Source organism: Nannobrachium achirus (assembly GCF_963921795.1).
Source record: "Nannobrachium achirus genome assembly, chromosome: 17".
Taxonomy (NCBI): domain Eukaryota; kingdom Metazoa; phylum Chordata; class Actinopteri; order Myctophiformes; family Myctophidae; genus Nannobrachium; species Nannobrachium achirus.
In genome coordinates, this window is record NC_137824.1 from 48,984,551 (window position 1) to 48,999,089 (window position 14,539).

At 41.5% G+C, this 14,539-nt stretch overlaps 1 protein-coding gene across 1 annotated transcript; it reads left to right on the plus strand.

The window, feature by feature from the left end:
• Positions 1 to 1,714: 1,714 nt before the first annotated feature.
• On the plus strand, positions 1,715 to 5,339 carry zic6 (zic family member 6; the record flags this gene model as incomplete). The annotated part of the gene is made up of 2 exons (XM_080745904.1): positions 1,715 to 2,738; positions 4,675 to 5,339. 2 exons carry the CDS (start codon positions 1,715 to 1,717, stop codon positions 5,337 to 5,339), a joined length of 1,689 nt encoding a protein of 562 aa, XP_080602030.1.
• Positions 5,340 to 14,539: the final 9,200 nt, after the last annotated feature.

The window sequence follows — 14,539 nt, forward strand, 5'->3', positions numbered from 1 at the left end:
ATGTGGTAAAGGATTTTAAAAGATGAAAATACAGCAAAAGAAAAGTTTTCAACTTATACCAGACCATGTTAGCTTCAGCCAAAGCCTCTATTGTCCTCTTGTAGGCCTACACTGGTTTAAATTCAAGCGACTGAAGAATATACTAGTTGACTGGAATTAAAATTATTTAAACATTGCCTAAGTCTTAGACTATAAGCCGAGGACTTTAAAGAAGAGTTGTCAAACTGTCCAGTAAGAATTTGCGGGTCTTTCACTTTCCCAATATTGTTTTAAATGTATAGCCTATGGGCTAACTTAACATAAAACATACACATTTAGTCATGAGGTCTCTGTTAATGCTCGTTTAGTTATTCTTTTGTGCAACATACATCACCATGCCTATTCCAGGTTGTATACAGGATTTCATAATGCGGTGCTTTAACATGGGCTTCACGACACAACTATAATGATATGATGCTTCGTGTGAGCCATGTAGCAGCACTACTTGTTGCTTTCCACAAAGTTTATGGTTATTGGCCACAAACAGTAGACTGTGGGCGGCGGGCCTATATTCGCGAGATCACATATTCTGGATAAAGAGACACCCCCGACCGTGTTTGCGTAAGAAAAAAATAAATAATAATAATAATAATAATAATACATTAATAAAACAACATGAAAGTAGACTATAGGCCTATCGTTAATTTAAAGTTATGCGCCACGTGTTCAGAAATCATATGTTTTATTGTTTAGGCTAGCATATAGTCTGCCTATTTCGTTCTAATTTTTTAGGCTATTAATCTGTGTGTGTGTGTGTGTGTGTGTGTGTGTGTGTGTGTGTGTGTGTGTGTGTGTGTGTGTGTGTGTGTGTGTGTGTGTGTGTGTGTGTGTGTGTGTGTGTGTGTGTGTCTGCCTATATATTTGTATTTATTTATTATTTGGGTATTTATTTATATAGGCTACTCTTTAAAAAAATCTTAAAATTGCTGTTAACGAATCTGATCCATGATAGGCTGGCTACTCGAATCAAAATGCGAGTGTAGACCAGGACAGTGAATTACTCTCTGTAATACAGAGCAACAGCGAATGTTTGCTTTGGCAAGCTTTCCAGCTAAAATAAAAGACCACAGATAGATAGCCCACACGTGTATTCATTCTTTCTCATTAAGATCACTTGATTCTTCAATTGAATATTAGCCTATACCGATTAAATCGTTCACCATTACACATTTCACATAGAAATGTTGGCAAGGGGGCTCATGGCGCCTGAAGTTATAGAGAGGCACCGATATTTGGTAGCTAGAAGTAGGCTGAGGCTCTACCGCGGCACATTTCAAAGCATTTTCTCTGCGATATTTGAAAACGGAGTCGTGCAGTGTCCCTTTTAAAACAAACCCAGCGCCTGTCAATCATAGCGCATTCCAGCCAATCCCAAAGCGCCCCTTTTTAAAAGCAGGTTTGCCTGCTGTGCTTTTATATTGCACCATGGCCTGTTTCGAAGCATTTTACTACTACGGTTATTGCCACAAATCAAGAGGGCAAAGTGAACGGCATGGGACTCACACCAACTTTAACGAAATTGAGTCTGGTTCCTACTCCTGCGAAGTTCACGGCCAAGAATTTCACATGCAGATGATACACAACAACAAGGAAAAATGGAAACAGGATTTCTAGGTACACCATGAGCATTGAGTTGGTTCATTTTGCAAACTCATAGCCACACTCACATCGAAACATGACAAGCCTGTCGAGGTTTAGTGGCTGCCCTCTTTCTCGCGTCAACCCCGGGGAGAGCAATACTGAACACAGCATGGTGCTGCCACCTTTGGCAGGGGAGCACATGGGGCACCCCACTGGCAGTTCCTTAAAACTCTGCCCCGCGCACAATTTGCGAGACTACCCCGAGACGAGGTCCAGTGCATATGTTGACCACTCGGTTCCCCATCATTTTCCAGAGTCCGGATACCCCAGCCACCGGCTAGAGCACGGCCCTAGGGGCATTATCATTGGAGCCAATCTCTCTGGAGCCGGCATGCCACCCGTCACTGATCAACTGGCATCGAGATCTAACCAACATGGCGGGATTGGGAGGTACCGTGACCTCCCTGGCTGCCGGGACGGCCGAAGCCACGCTTTTTTCACGACTTACCACGAGCAGGCCCACGGCGCCTCCTCCGTCGACGCAGCAACTCGAGACGCGCTCGGCGGCCAAATGATGCTGGGTCTACCTGGGGACCTGCTCTCTCGGACGCACCACCACCACCACCACCACCACAACCCCTACGGCCAGGCTATCAGCCCTCGGGGGAGCAGCCAGCAGCAGCAGCAGCAGCTTGTCACCCAGTTCCTGGGTCTGTACAAGCCGCTCAACATGGCCATTCAGCGTGGCGCAGGTGACGCTTTCCTCAGGTGCTCCAAAGCAGGTCTGAACTTGAAGCACGAGCTGCTGTGCAAGTGGTGTGACGGCCACGAGGGGGTCGGTGGGGCCGGGAAGCAGCCCTGCGCCAGGACCTTCGGGACCATGTATGAACTCGTCACCCATGTGACGGTGGAGCACGTCGGAGGACCCGACCACTGCGAGTACGTGTGCCACTGGGAGAGCTGCCCGCGGGACAGGAAGCCCTTCAAGGCCAAGTACAAGCTGGTCAACCACGTCCGCGTGCACACGGGCGAGAAGCCGTTCCCCTGCCCCTTCCACGGCTGCGAGAAAGTGTTCGCGAGGTCAGAGAACCTCAAGATCCATAAGAGGACTCACACAGGTTGGTGAAGAAATGATAACAACAACAACAATGTTGCAAAATAGTAATAATCATCATCATCATCATCATCATCATCATCATCATCATATTATTATTATCATTATTATTAATAGTGTTAATAATAGCCTAATTAACAATAACAATTATAATTATATAAAATAATAATATCAATAATACAAATTCTTCTTCTTATTATTATTAATAATAACAATATAACCACACAAACATAATTTAATATTTAAATAAATCAGTCATCAATATCAACAATCTTAAAACGGTATGATTATTTTTATTTATTCATCATATTTTTTTTTTAGCATACTTCTATTACTTTTGTACAATCACATTGATTTATTTAAATGTGAAATGTTGATAAATGTTACCATTTTAAATCTACTTATTGAAAATACAATAATAATAATGATGATGATGATAATTGCGTATAGGCCTACTACAGATGGGGAGGTCTATGATGATGATGATGATGATGATGTTGATGATGATGATGTGTGTGTGTGTATATAGCCTAGCCTATTGTTATGGCATTACTGTAGCTGGCTTTGTTGCTGTCGCATGTCTTCGTCTTTGTTGTTGCTATAGCTGCAGTCAGAAACACGTGCAGGTGCTGCGTTGGACATCTAGTAAACAAGTAGTCTTTTATAGGCCTAGATGTTTGGGTGCCTCAGCTCTCTCCCTCTCTCTCCCGCTCATTCAGTGAAAATAATAAATAATAAATACCGGGACACCGGAGAGTTGTGACGTAGAGTATCTCCCTCCTCCCTCCCTCCCTCCTCCCTCCCCCCCGGGTTGGCTCCCTGGGACGCACGTCCTCAGCGCCCGCCCAGGAAACACGCTGCCAGCCTGCCAGTATAAGATGCTATAAGTAGAGCACATCAGCACTTATTATGACGAGGTATAAACACTAGAGCTGGTTAGAGGTTTTAGTCGACTCTTACATTTGCACTTTGCACATACCAGGAACTACCCAGTTAACTCACACACACTGAAATGAAACGTAACATTTAGAAACGGGCCAAATGCCATGTTTGTTTGTTCTCTCTCTCTCTCTCTCTCTCTCTCTCTCTCTCTCTCTCTCTCATGAATGAATGAATGGCCTTCGAAGAAGAAGAGAGGGTTGAGAAAAAATAATATTAGGCGCCCCCCCCCCCCCTCATTATTCTGATGATTCTGAATTGTTTTAATTATGAAATGCAGAAAATAAAATGGCAGCGCATGTCATTCATATTTCTGAAATGACATGCGCAACGGCAAAATTATAATGCAGATCTAGTCTAACTCGTTTAACATAAATTAATTTCGAAGAATTATTGACATGTTCAATTTGAAGCCCAACCATTAATACTTGGTCTCATGTGATGATCATTTAACACGAACAATATGAGTCAGGTTTATGAGTCTGAACCTTCAATCAATTTTATTTTGGCTATAAACGTGTTTTGATTTCTGCAGGCATTTCACATTTTGATTGGGCTATAAATTAATTAGATTAGGCCTATACGTTCACTATAAGAAACAACAAGAATCTGCACGTGCTATATTGGAAGTCCATCATAGCCTAAGCAAATTACACAAGGCATATTTAGCTTTTAGAGCAGGCTATTGGCTATGGTTTAATTGTACACGTTGACCATTCATCTTGACATTTTGCGAAGGGCAATGGAACCTCAAATAGGCTGGAGGCCTGCTGCTCAGAGCCATGCATGGTTTAGAACTGGGCATATCTCATTATAGGCCTAATGGCTGCTCAACGCACACTTACGAGTTATCATATCTGCATTCATGCAGCTTATATAGGCGGATTTCACTGCATATTTGCTTTACATAATTGATTTGAGTTACATAAGTGCAGCTAGGAGGGAGAACGTTGCTATGAGGTGTTCGTAACACGCGGTAATTTCTCTCTCTGCACGTTTAGGTGAAAAACCTTTTAAATGTGAGTTCGAGGGCTGCAACCGGAGGTTCGCTAACAGCAGCGACCGAAAGAAGCACTCTCACGTGCACTCCAGCGACAAGCCCTACATGTGCAGGGTCAGGGGCTGCGACAAGTGCTACACCCATCCCAGCTCCCTGCGAAAGCACATGAAGCTCCACTGCAAAAGTAGTCACGATGACGCTGGGTGCGTCGGCGACGCGGAGCACCTCGCCGAGGCCAGGTCACCCGAAGTGACGGATCAAGCTGGAAGCGCCATGGCGACACAGCAGCAGCAGCAGCAGCAGCCCCCCACCTCGACCCAGGACCCTCACCCCGCGTCCCCCCCAGAGACTCGAGACGAGTCGACCCCGAGGTCGCGTTTCCATCACACATTTGACAGCAGTTTGGACTACTCGACACACAGGTCACACCAGCCCCTCCTGGAGCCCTTGTTACTCCAGAGAGGTGCAGGCTACAGGGCCGAGGCCTCCTCTCAGTACTCTTGCGGCCAGACGGGTCACAGTTTTGGCCACACGTCTTCGAGAACTTTCCCTTCATCACCTTCACCTTTTCAGAAGAGTATCGTCAATGGATGGTACACGTGCCACAGTGGCGTGGACGCGTTCTCCTCCTCACCAAAGCAATGTAATAACATACCATCCATGTGAACACACCACCAGGGTGCTGGCCTAACATCATGAGTTACAGGTGTATTTCCTATTCTTCCCCCCCCCCCCCCCCCCCCTTTGTTTCTTGTTGATATAATAATATAATCTGTGGTCATATTGAAAAATTGCTTTGCGAAATGTGGTAAGCTTTAACTGTTCCGTGGCGCACAATAGGCATAGAGTTTGGCTCAACTTGTGAGAAAAGTGTCCTCCTATACAACGAACGAACTATATTATCTGGGTTAGCAACTCGTCAAATATGTACAGGGCTAATTTCCTACATTATTACGCAACTATTATTATTATAGTGATCGGGGAAAAGAGGAATGTACGAAAGATTGTTATGGAAAAGCCCAACAGACGGGAACGTATACAGCCTACGTAATATTAGGGGCGATATAGAGACGGAAACGAATGTCTTTGTTGAATGTACAGGTCTTTGTTGAATGTAAGTATAGCTGTATTGTACCGTGGGAAAGATAGAAACATATTGTTTTATGTATGTCAGAAGATGAAATAAATAATTGAAACATTTTGTCAACCTTGATTTGGTGACCTAAATAGGTTATAGGCCTATATATGCGATATAGGCAGATATAGGCCTGACTTCAACATTATTCAAAGTCAAAGATCATAAACACCCGATGGAAATAATTCCACCAAAATATTCATCTCAGCTGAGTTTTTCCTGACTGATTTCACTCAGCATTCTTCATGCATGCACATTATTTGTATATTTTCGTGCGTGTGTGTGCATGTGTGCATGCCTGCGTGCGTGCGTGTGTGTGTGTGTGTGTGTGTGTGTGTGTGTGTGTGTGTGTGTGTGTGTGAGGGAGGGAGGCCTATATTCATGAAAGTAATCTGTGAACATAAAAATGCAGTGTTTGTCGTCATACGTGGTGGTGGTACGTTGGTTTAATTACAATTCCACTGTACATACTGTACAAATTAATTATGCATTCAATATTTTATTAACGTGCCTCTTATTCCCTTTGATAAAACACGTGACGAAAAGCCAATCAATGCATTCTCGTGGCACGACAGTGATTCCTCGCGCTATTAATTAGGCCTATATTTCCGCTATAGGGAAGCCTATGTGTTTTTATTATTATTTTGTGTTTAATGGGTGATGGGTCCTCCTATCTCGATGCAAGATGTAGGCTATGCACATTTATTACTTTTCATGTGTGTAATGTCCAGCTAGTCCTTCGAACAGAGGCGTCAATTGGGTATGGCAAGCTATGGCAGCTGCCACACCTTGGCTACAGGGGGGAAATAATAAAATGTAGGCCTACTGTAATCGTGCCTGTTGCTAAGGTATGGCAACATGACTGGTGTCTTGCTCGCGCGCGAGGGCGTGCGTGCAAGACACCAGTCATGTTGCCATACCTTAGCTTTTTTTTAACTGACGCCGCTGCTTTCGAAACTGAGGCCTTCTTGAACTGCGGTGAGACACTTTGAGAAGAAAAAAAGGGTTTGTTGAAGATCGATTCAGGTGAACCATGAGATTTGCACCCTCATGGGACGCACACAATATTATGAAAGCGGCAGTGGTGTTAAAGTAACTAAATACATTTACTTAAGTACAATTTTTGAGGTATTTGACTTGTACTTTACTTGAGTATTTACAATTTACCAATACTTTTACTTCTACTCCACTGTCTCCACTACATCTCGGATCGAAATATTGCACTTTTTCTCCACTACATTTATTCGAAAATTAGTTGCTATTAGCCTACTTTGCTTTGATATACTTTGATACAATTATAATATTATAAAACATACATTAACCACTTTGTTATACCTAGGCCATTTGAAAATAGCCCATCTACAAGCTCAAAATGCGTTATGAGCTTGTAGATCTTCTATTTTCAAACTTTTTGTACTTTAAGTACATTTTGATGCCAGTACTTTTGTACTTTTACAGATGTACATTTTGAAATCCAGACTTGTACTTGTAACAAAGTATTTCTATATTGCAGTATTAATACTTTTAAGTAAACATTTGAGTACTTTTTCCACCACTGGAAAGTGGGCTGCCGTTTCTTTAGACGAACGCTTCAGCACATTGAGGCCTTGCCTTTTTCCCGCATGCAGACCACATTGGATTTTACTGCCTGGAATTTCAGAATATCATTCAAATATCATTTATGAATCAATAAATGTCTAGGCTATTTGTCACCGTCGCCCAAGGTTATGCGTGCATTTCAACAGCCGTCGTTTTTTTACGTACGTGCGATCAATTAAATGACATACAAATTACATTTACCTAATTAATTGGTTTATGGATTCCAGCAGCACACACTGCTATGGTTATTTCTCTCATGTTGCGCTCAGGAGCAGACATAGAATGTCTCCAGTTAAAGGTGGTGTTATATATCCTTGTTAAAATAGGCCTACATGTTAAATTGCTCTATATTCCTATGGTATAATATTCATTAGTTTTCAGAAACCGAGCAAGGGTCTCAACTCTGAAGTACTGATAGTTAAAATACATTTTCAAGTCGGGATACGAATTTGAACCAATCTAGAGAGAGAACTCCACATTTATCAAATTCAGTGTATAGTGTTCCAGTTCCAATGTTCTCTGCGCTTTTTATATTCACTTCCAATGTCACTTTATCCTGTGGAGTGCATGAATTTTCCCTCTTGATTGGATAAAATTGGTATCCCGACCTGAAAATGCATTTTGTAATTAAAGGAGTAGTTCACCCCCAAAATTTATTTTTTTCCCCTTTTTTGATTACTCGCACCATGGAGACATTTTTATTTATATGTTTTGTTTTTTGTCCCATTCCTAAGAAAAGAATGTGATTATAGTAAACTTACCCTGACGGTCTCCTTTGGGTTGCTGGGTTGCTCATCCGGAATCAATGGGGGTACATTTACTATAATAATTTTTGTCTTAAGAATGCAACAAATATTTTTTTATATATATATATATATATATATATATATATATATATATATATATATATGTATATTATTGAACTTGAGTCTTTATTGCATGATTAATCAATAGAAAAAAAGTCATTTTGGGGGTGAACTACTCCTTTAAAGAGCTGGGGAGATGGGAAGGCCCCTGTTACAGAACATACACTCATAGCAATTATATGAATATAGAGCTTTAACTTTTACTACATTATTATTATTATTATTTTGCAAAGAAGTATTACACCTCCTTTAAAGCAAACAGGCTCATTACCTGGAATAAACAGCTACACGAGAAGCTGACCATTATGGAAAAATAGATGTCTTATACTTCATCAGAAATGTTGGGCTTGTGAATGTTCACCCTGTAGATTTAACATTCTAAGCGAATAACGAGTTCACTTAGAATGGATTCAGAATCCATAGTTAGAATTTTGGTATTCAAGGTGAATACTGAAATAGTGTGAGAATATACACTTGTATTCTTTCCCCGTTCTGGGTTGTTTGACTTTTATATTGACAAAGGGTTTTCATGAGTTATTTATTTTTATTTTTATTTGATAGTTTTCTGACGCCTTTTTCTTGATATAAAATATACATGCAATTATGTTGGATGGGCTATGCTTATGGGTCCACACACATGAAGATTCCCGTCATAGACACACAATATAGTACATGTTTCCCCCCTAAGGGGTGAATCACTTTGGAGCTTGAATAGTACAAGAAACAACAACAACAACATTAACGAACCGCTGTTACAAAAATATACAAAGATCAATGTCTACGACAGGCACAGTAATCTTTTTTGTGCTTCCACCATGTTGCTCATTCTTAGTCCATCATTGCTTATTCATAATGAAAAGCAACCACCATGGATAAAATGTATGTTTTGTGTGATATATGGACTATAGTATGACTAGTGTTTGCATTGGTGAAAAATGCAATGGTCTATAATATTTGGCTATATTTTAAAAGAAGCCAAATATGCTCACAACAAGCTTTTCTGCTAAGTAGGAATGTGTGAATCACGTATCACTTATAGATGTTTTGTTATGATTGCCACCTTTATGTAATGCACAAGATTGTTTCTGATATTTCAGAAGGAATTGGGGTCAAATGTGCATAGTTTTACATCTCTTTGAAAGATGTGCTTACAGTGATGTGACAGCTAACTAGCAGTCAGTAATACACCCTTTATCTCTGTAAGATGGTCTGATTGAAGGGTAGTTAGCAGAATGGTCATGAAAATACATGGGGTCACTACACCATCAGATTAGGTTTTCCTTTCTTTAATATCATACTATACATCTGATGTACAAAGCAGAACACTTTAGGTTCATTTCAGGTGAGGAAGAAATTGGCTTCAGTACACTTTACACCCACTAAAACAAATTGACACATTTGAAACAGAATGGGTCTTCATTCTCAAATGTTACAAATGTAATTGTTTGGCTCATGATTGTTCTTCTACAATCGTCATAAATGAATGCCATACTGGGTTAAAATATATCTGTTCATTATCCAATTTCCCAAATCTATAATGTATCTATCCACTTTCAAACGTGTTTGGGGTCATTTTAACTCATTCTTTTGTGAGGACCCCAGACAGTTTTTAAGTAGCTTGATTCTGTATTTAGATAGTTTATATTCATTTGATCTGACACGACCCCTTCCTGTACAAAAATTATACAAAATAAGTGAAAAACGTTATTTGAAAAAACACAGCCCCCTCACGCATTACAAGGGCAATATCAGTCACAAAAAAAAATCCATCATGGTTAAAATGGAGTAAGTTACAATGGGCTGGTGTAGGAAGTGGGCGTGTCTGATGAAATTAATATCAAATATCTAAATACTGAACCAAGCAACGTAGTAACTGTCTAGGGTCCTCACAAAAGCCTGAGTATAGGTGTTAAAATGAGCCCAAACATGTTTGAAAGTGAAATATCCCTTTAAACTCAAATACATCTTTAGTTGTGCTGTTAGTTTATGATACACAACATTGATGAAAATACTTCTTCTGGGAGCAGGGGCGTCACAAGGGGGGGGGGGGGAGTGGGACTGAGTTACTAGGGCCCAAGGTGGAGGGGCCTCAATTATTTTATACTTTAGCTATTGAAAAATAGCCGATATACAAGCTCACAGCCACACAGCGCGGCACCGAGTGCCGCAATGCAAGCTTGTAGATCTGCTATTTTTTTAAAGTCGTGAAAATGTGTGTAAATCTTTGAATATTTGTATTTTTTAAGAGAACATTTGTAACTCAACTTTTGCTTCTGGGTGGGTCCCTGGTACTAAATATTTTGAGATGGGGGTCCGTGGCCAAATACATATCATTTTGGGGGTCCTTCACATGAAAATGTTTGAGCACCTCTGACATAGAAACATAGGTTTAAAAAAAACCTTAGATGGATTTGAAATATTCATTTCAAAGACTTGCACAAATTTTCACGATTTTTCAATAATAGCAGATCTACAAGCTAGCAGCGTGGCACGACTGGCACGTGGCAATAATGCGTAATAATGCTTTCCCAGTCTAAATGGGTTAAAACCCCTCTCCCTTTGAAGAATATTCATGGGTGAATCCTTGTACCCAGGGCCCAGAATTTGGTGCGACACCCCTGACTGGGAGTGTGTTGTATCTTGCGAGACCTGCTGAGCTTGACCTTGGTTGAGTCTTCTACTCTCTGTACAAATGGAAATAAATACTTTCGATGGAGAGTTGGAGTTGGAGAACACACACCTCCAACGATGTATGGACGCTGCTGTACCTTTCACAATATCAGGTTCCGTTTGCATGGTTTCAAACCGTCTGAACAGAAGACTATTTTAGTTGGTCAATGACAATTATATTGATGTAGTTAAACGTTTTGAGGTAAACCATATCATAGTGTAAGTTTAGTGAAAGCAAAGTGGTGAATGTTAATCAATGTGATGCCTTTGAATTTTAAGTGCCCCTGGTTAGATTGAAAGAGAATCGTATTAGCTTTAATAGCAACACAATTATTACAAATAAATGTATTTGCTTCCCTTATACATTAATGGTTTGAATTACAATATGCATCATTCTGCATCTGCAAAAGACATCATTCTGCTGTGGTCTGGTTTTTGAATTATATTATTTATATAATCACATCGCAAAATGAGTGTAAATATAACTTACTGTGCAAGCTAATATTTTAAGTCAAAATATATTATTATATGTGTTATTACACAGCATGCAATAATATAGCATCAAATTGCAATGTTCCACATTTTCCCCCTCTTCAGCAAAAAATAGTCAACCTCCCCTCTAGAAAACATTATCAACGAAAGTGTTTCTCGATTTAATCTGTTATACAAGTGAAGCTAGAAGTGCATATGCATTGTGCATGCACGCTATAGGCCTGACAGGAATGCTGCCACATTTTCTTCCCCATATAAAGCTCTGTATTCCGAGAAAGCAAGAGCCACATTCTATCATCACTGAGCCCTATACCACACCCTTCCCTTCCCCCACTAATCACAACTGATGAGACCTCCTCTTCCCAGTTTGCCATTTGTTGGCCGCCATTTTTACTCCCGCGCGCTCTGCCTAGCAACAAGCGATGGGCGCCATTTTTCGGTCAGCGCACGTATAGCGACCAATTTCATGTAAATATATCGATATCATCTCGGAATCCAATGACTCGCTGCCTCGTTTCCCTGGGTCACTGTTATGCTAGCGTTGAGGTTGGACCCCAGCAGTGCTATCAGGGGGTGGGCCGCTTTGTCACACCAGGTTCTCGGTTTGAAGCGTCATCGCAACCATTCATGACATCTTGTGTAACCTACGTATGCGGCGAGGTTCCCATAGCGTGCCTGCCTACTCCCTGCGTCTCCAAGTATGGCTTCGGCACTTTGCAGGGCACGCTGTGGCTGTGTTGGCAGTGACTGTGAGTGACGATAGTGCGCAGGATTGACAAAGTGTGATTTTAATTGGATCTCTGGCTGTTCCCATCCTCCCCAGGTCAAGCCAGAAGTGGTGTTGCACCCCAACTCACGTTCTTTTCATCCTCCCTTCTGTGCCCCCCTCCTTTTTTTTGCCAGCTCCTCTTGTGCGTCCCTCTCATCTGTCTCTATCCCCTCTGCTCCTGGCTATCTTCACCCTCCATGACTCCTTCACGATGGCCCCTTAATCTTTGCCTTCTCACCAGTGTGGTTCCGAGGTAGGTGCTCCATCACATTCTACCCCTAAAATGCATGGACGCCTGCTCACGGATCTGCTTTCCTTCCCTCGCTCGCCATGGAAAATTGCAACCCCACGTGGTAAACTGGATGCAGCTGCACTGTGGTCCGTTCATTCTGTCAGCGCTGGTTTCATTTCGTTCGCATTCTCTCATCAGCTGGAACACATGAGCCTGCTGAAGGGCTTGGCACGCATGACACTAACAATGTACAGTGTCAGTGATTGCTGAAATGTATGGGTATTGATTGGTTAGGTCACATGACAAGTAATGATCAATGTCAAAAATAGATTATACGTGGCAGTCAGATTGTCTTACCGCAGGAAAATAACATTGAATCATAGTTCTTTACAAAGACTATTGTAAGTGTAATCTGTTTCATGTCTCCGCTCATGTCCGTTTGGAAGCTTTGACAATAACTGGCTGTTACAAATAAGACAAAACAATCACTGCAATTATAAGCACAGAGACAGGTATATGTTTGGTGTTTTAATGAAAGAATGGTGAATGGGAACATAGCGAGACTCAGTGCTGTGATCTAATGACTTTAACAGAGTGATCCCTTAGATTTCTCTCTCATCTTCATCTGCACCACAGTTTTCTGATGTCAGTGGTGCCAGCCCCCTGCGTAGCTCAGCCGGGACCAGGGCTTAGTAGACCAGCCCTCTATTCACACTTCCCAACTGGGACTCCACTGTCAACTTAAGCCTGAGCCTCTCAAATACCAAGCTTTTTATTGTTTAGGATTTTGGTGAAAAAAGCCTGACTGTTGAACGGCTGCGTTGCAGCAGGGAGAGAGAAAGACTCCGCCCCCAACAAGATATCTGATGCATTTTTGCCTTTTGATGCATTTCAATTTACCCCCATGGCCAGTTCTCAAAAATATGTCTTCTTTTTCATTAATTATCCATGTCTTGCATATCTTTGACAGTTTCTGATGAGCCAAACCATGCTGGCATTAATGGTCTCTTCTGAGCCATTCAGTTCTGGAGTTTCCCCACACAGTTGACAAGTTTTCTCATTCGGCAAAGCAACAACAAGTAGACTCTCCAAGGCACGGTCTGCAGTATTCGTTGTGGCCCCATGCTCCCCCAAAAAGCGAATGCCAGTCGTCTTTTAAAGAAGATCTTTCAAAATCCGCATCTCAGAGGTTTTGTGGACATGAGAGCGGGATTTCAGGAGATGTTTAAAGACCTGGCAACATCATGCAAGCTCTAGGCCCATGAGGTGCAATGCCATCCTGTCTAGAGGATGACCGTAACATTGCCCTCTTTGCTTTTGATCCCCCAACCAGATCCTTGTCATCTTGGATCAACCAGGATGGTTGCCTCATTGTCCTCCATTTCTTGGCAAGGGCAACAGACAGCTTTCATGTCTGTCAGCAGCCAGATGAATATGAAAAAAACTTCATATAAATTAAAGAAACTGACGCCTTTATCTGCGTCTTTGCCTCCTCACGGCTCAATAAGAAATTAGCTGTTATTTTTTTAATGCGATTGCTTAATGATTTACATTATACAGAATGCATTTGGAGCACTTGTTAGGGAATGTTAAGGATCCTTTGATCAGCATGCCTAAAGAGCACAATGCCTTAGATTTGACAAACACAGAGCCAGGAGACCTTTGTCTTTGCTGTGTATTAACACCATCACATTTCATTAGCCACAATTCTGTGCCGTTGTGAGATACAGTATAGTCTTTGAATACTTTTATTTTTTTTGTTGTTGTACGATTTCTCAAATCTCTATCTTTTGAGGTTGAAAAAAGAAAAGAAAAAGGGGGATCACATTGATCACGGTCCAGGGTATTTCAAAGCCGTGTGTAATCGCGGGTGTTTAATTTTATCTAAGGCAGTATGCATTGCGAGGCGGCTGTGTAATCAGGCCTGTGAACTCAACATCTGACGGAAAGGACGCCATTTCTGATCACATCTCAATTGAAGTCCATCGATTTGCCAAGTGTGTCTGTGTCGACGCTCTCTCAAGCTTGCACTCCTTGGCACATGGCTGCTAAATTAATATGCACTTGACATGACGCCATGTGCCTTTTTTTTCCTGCCGGTGT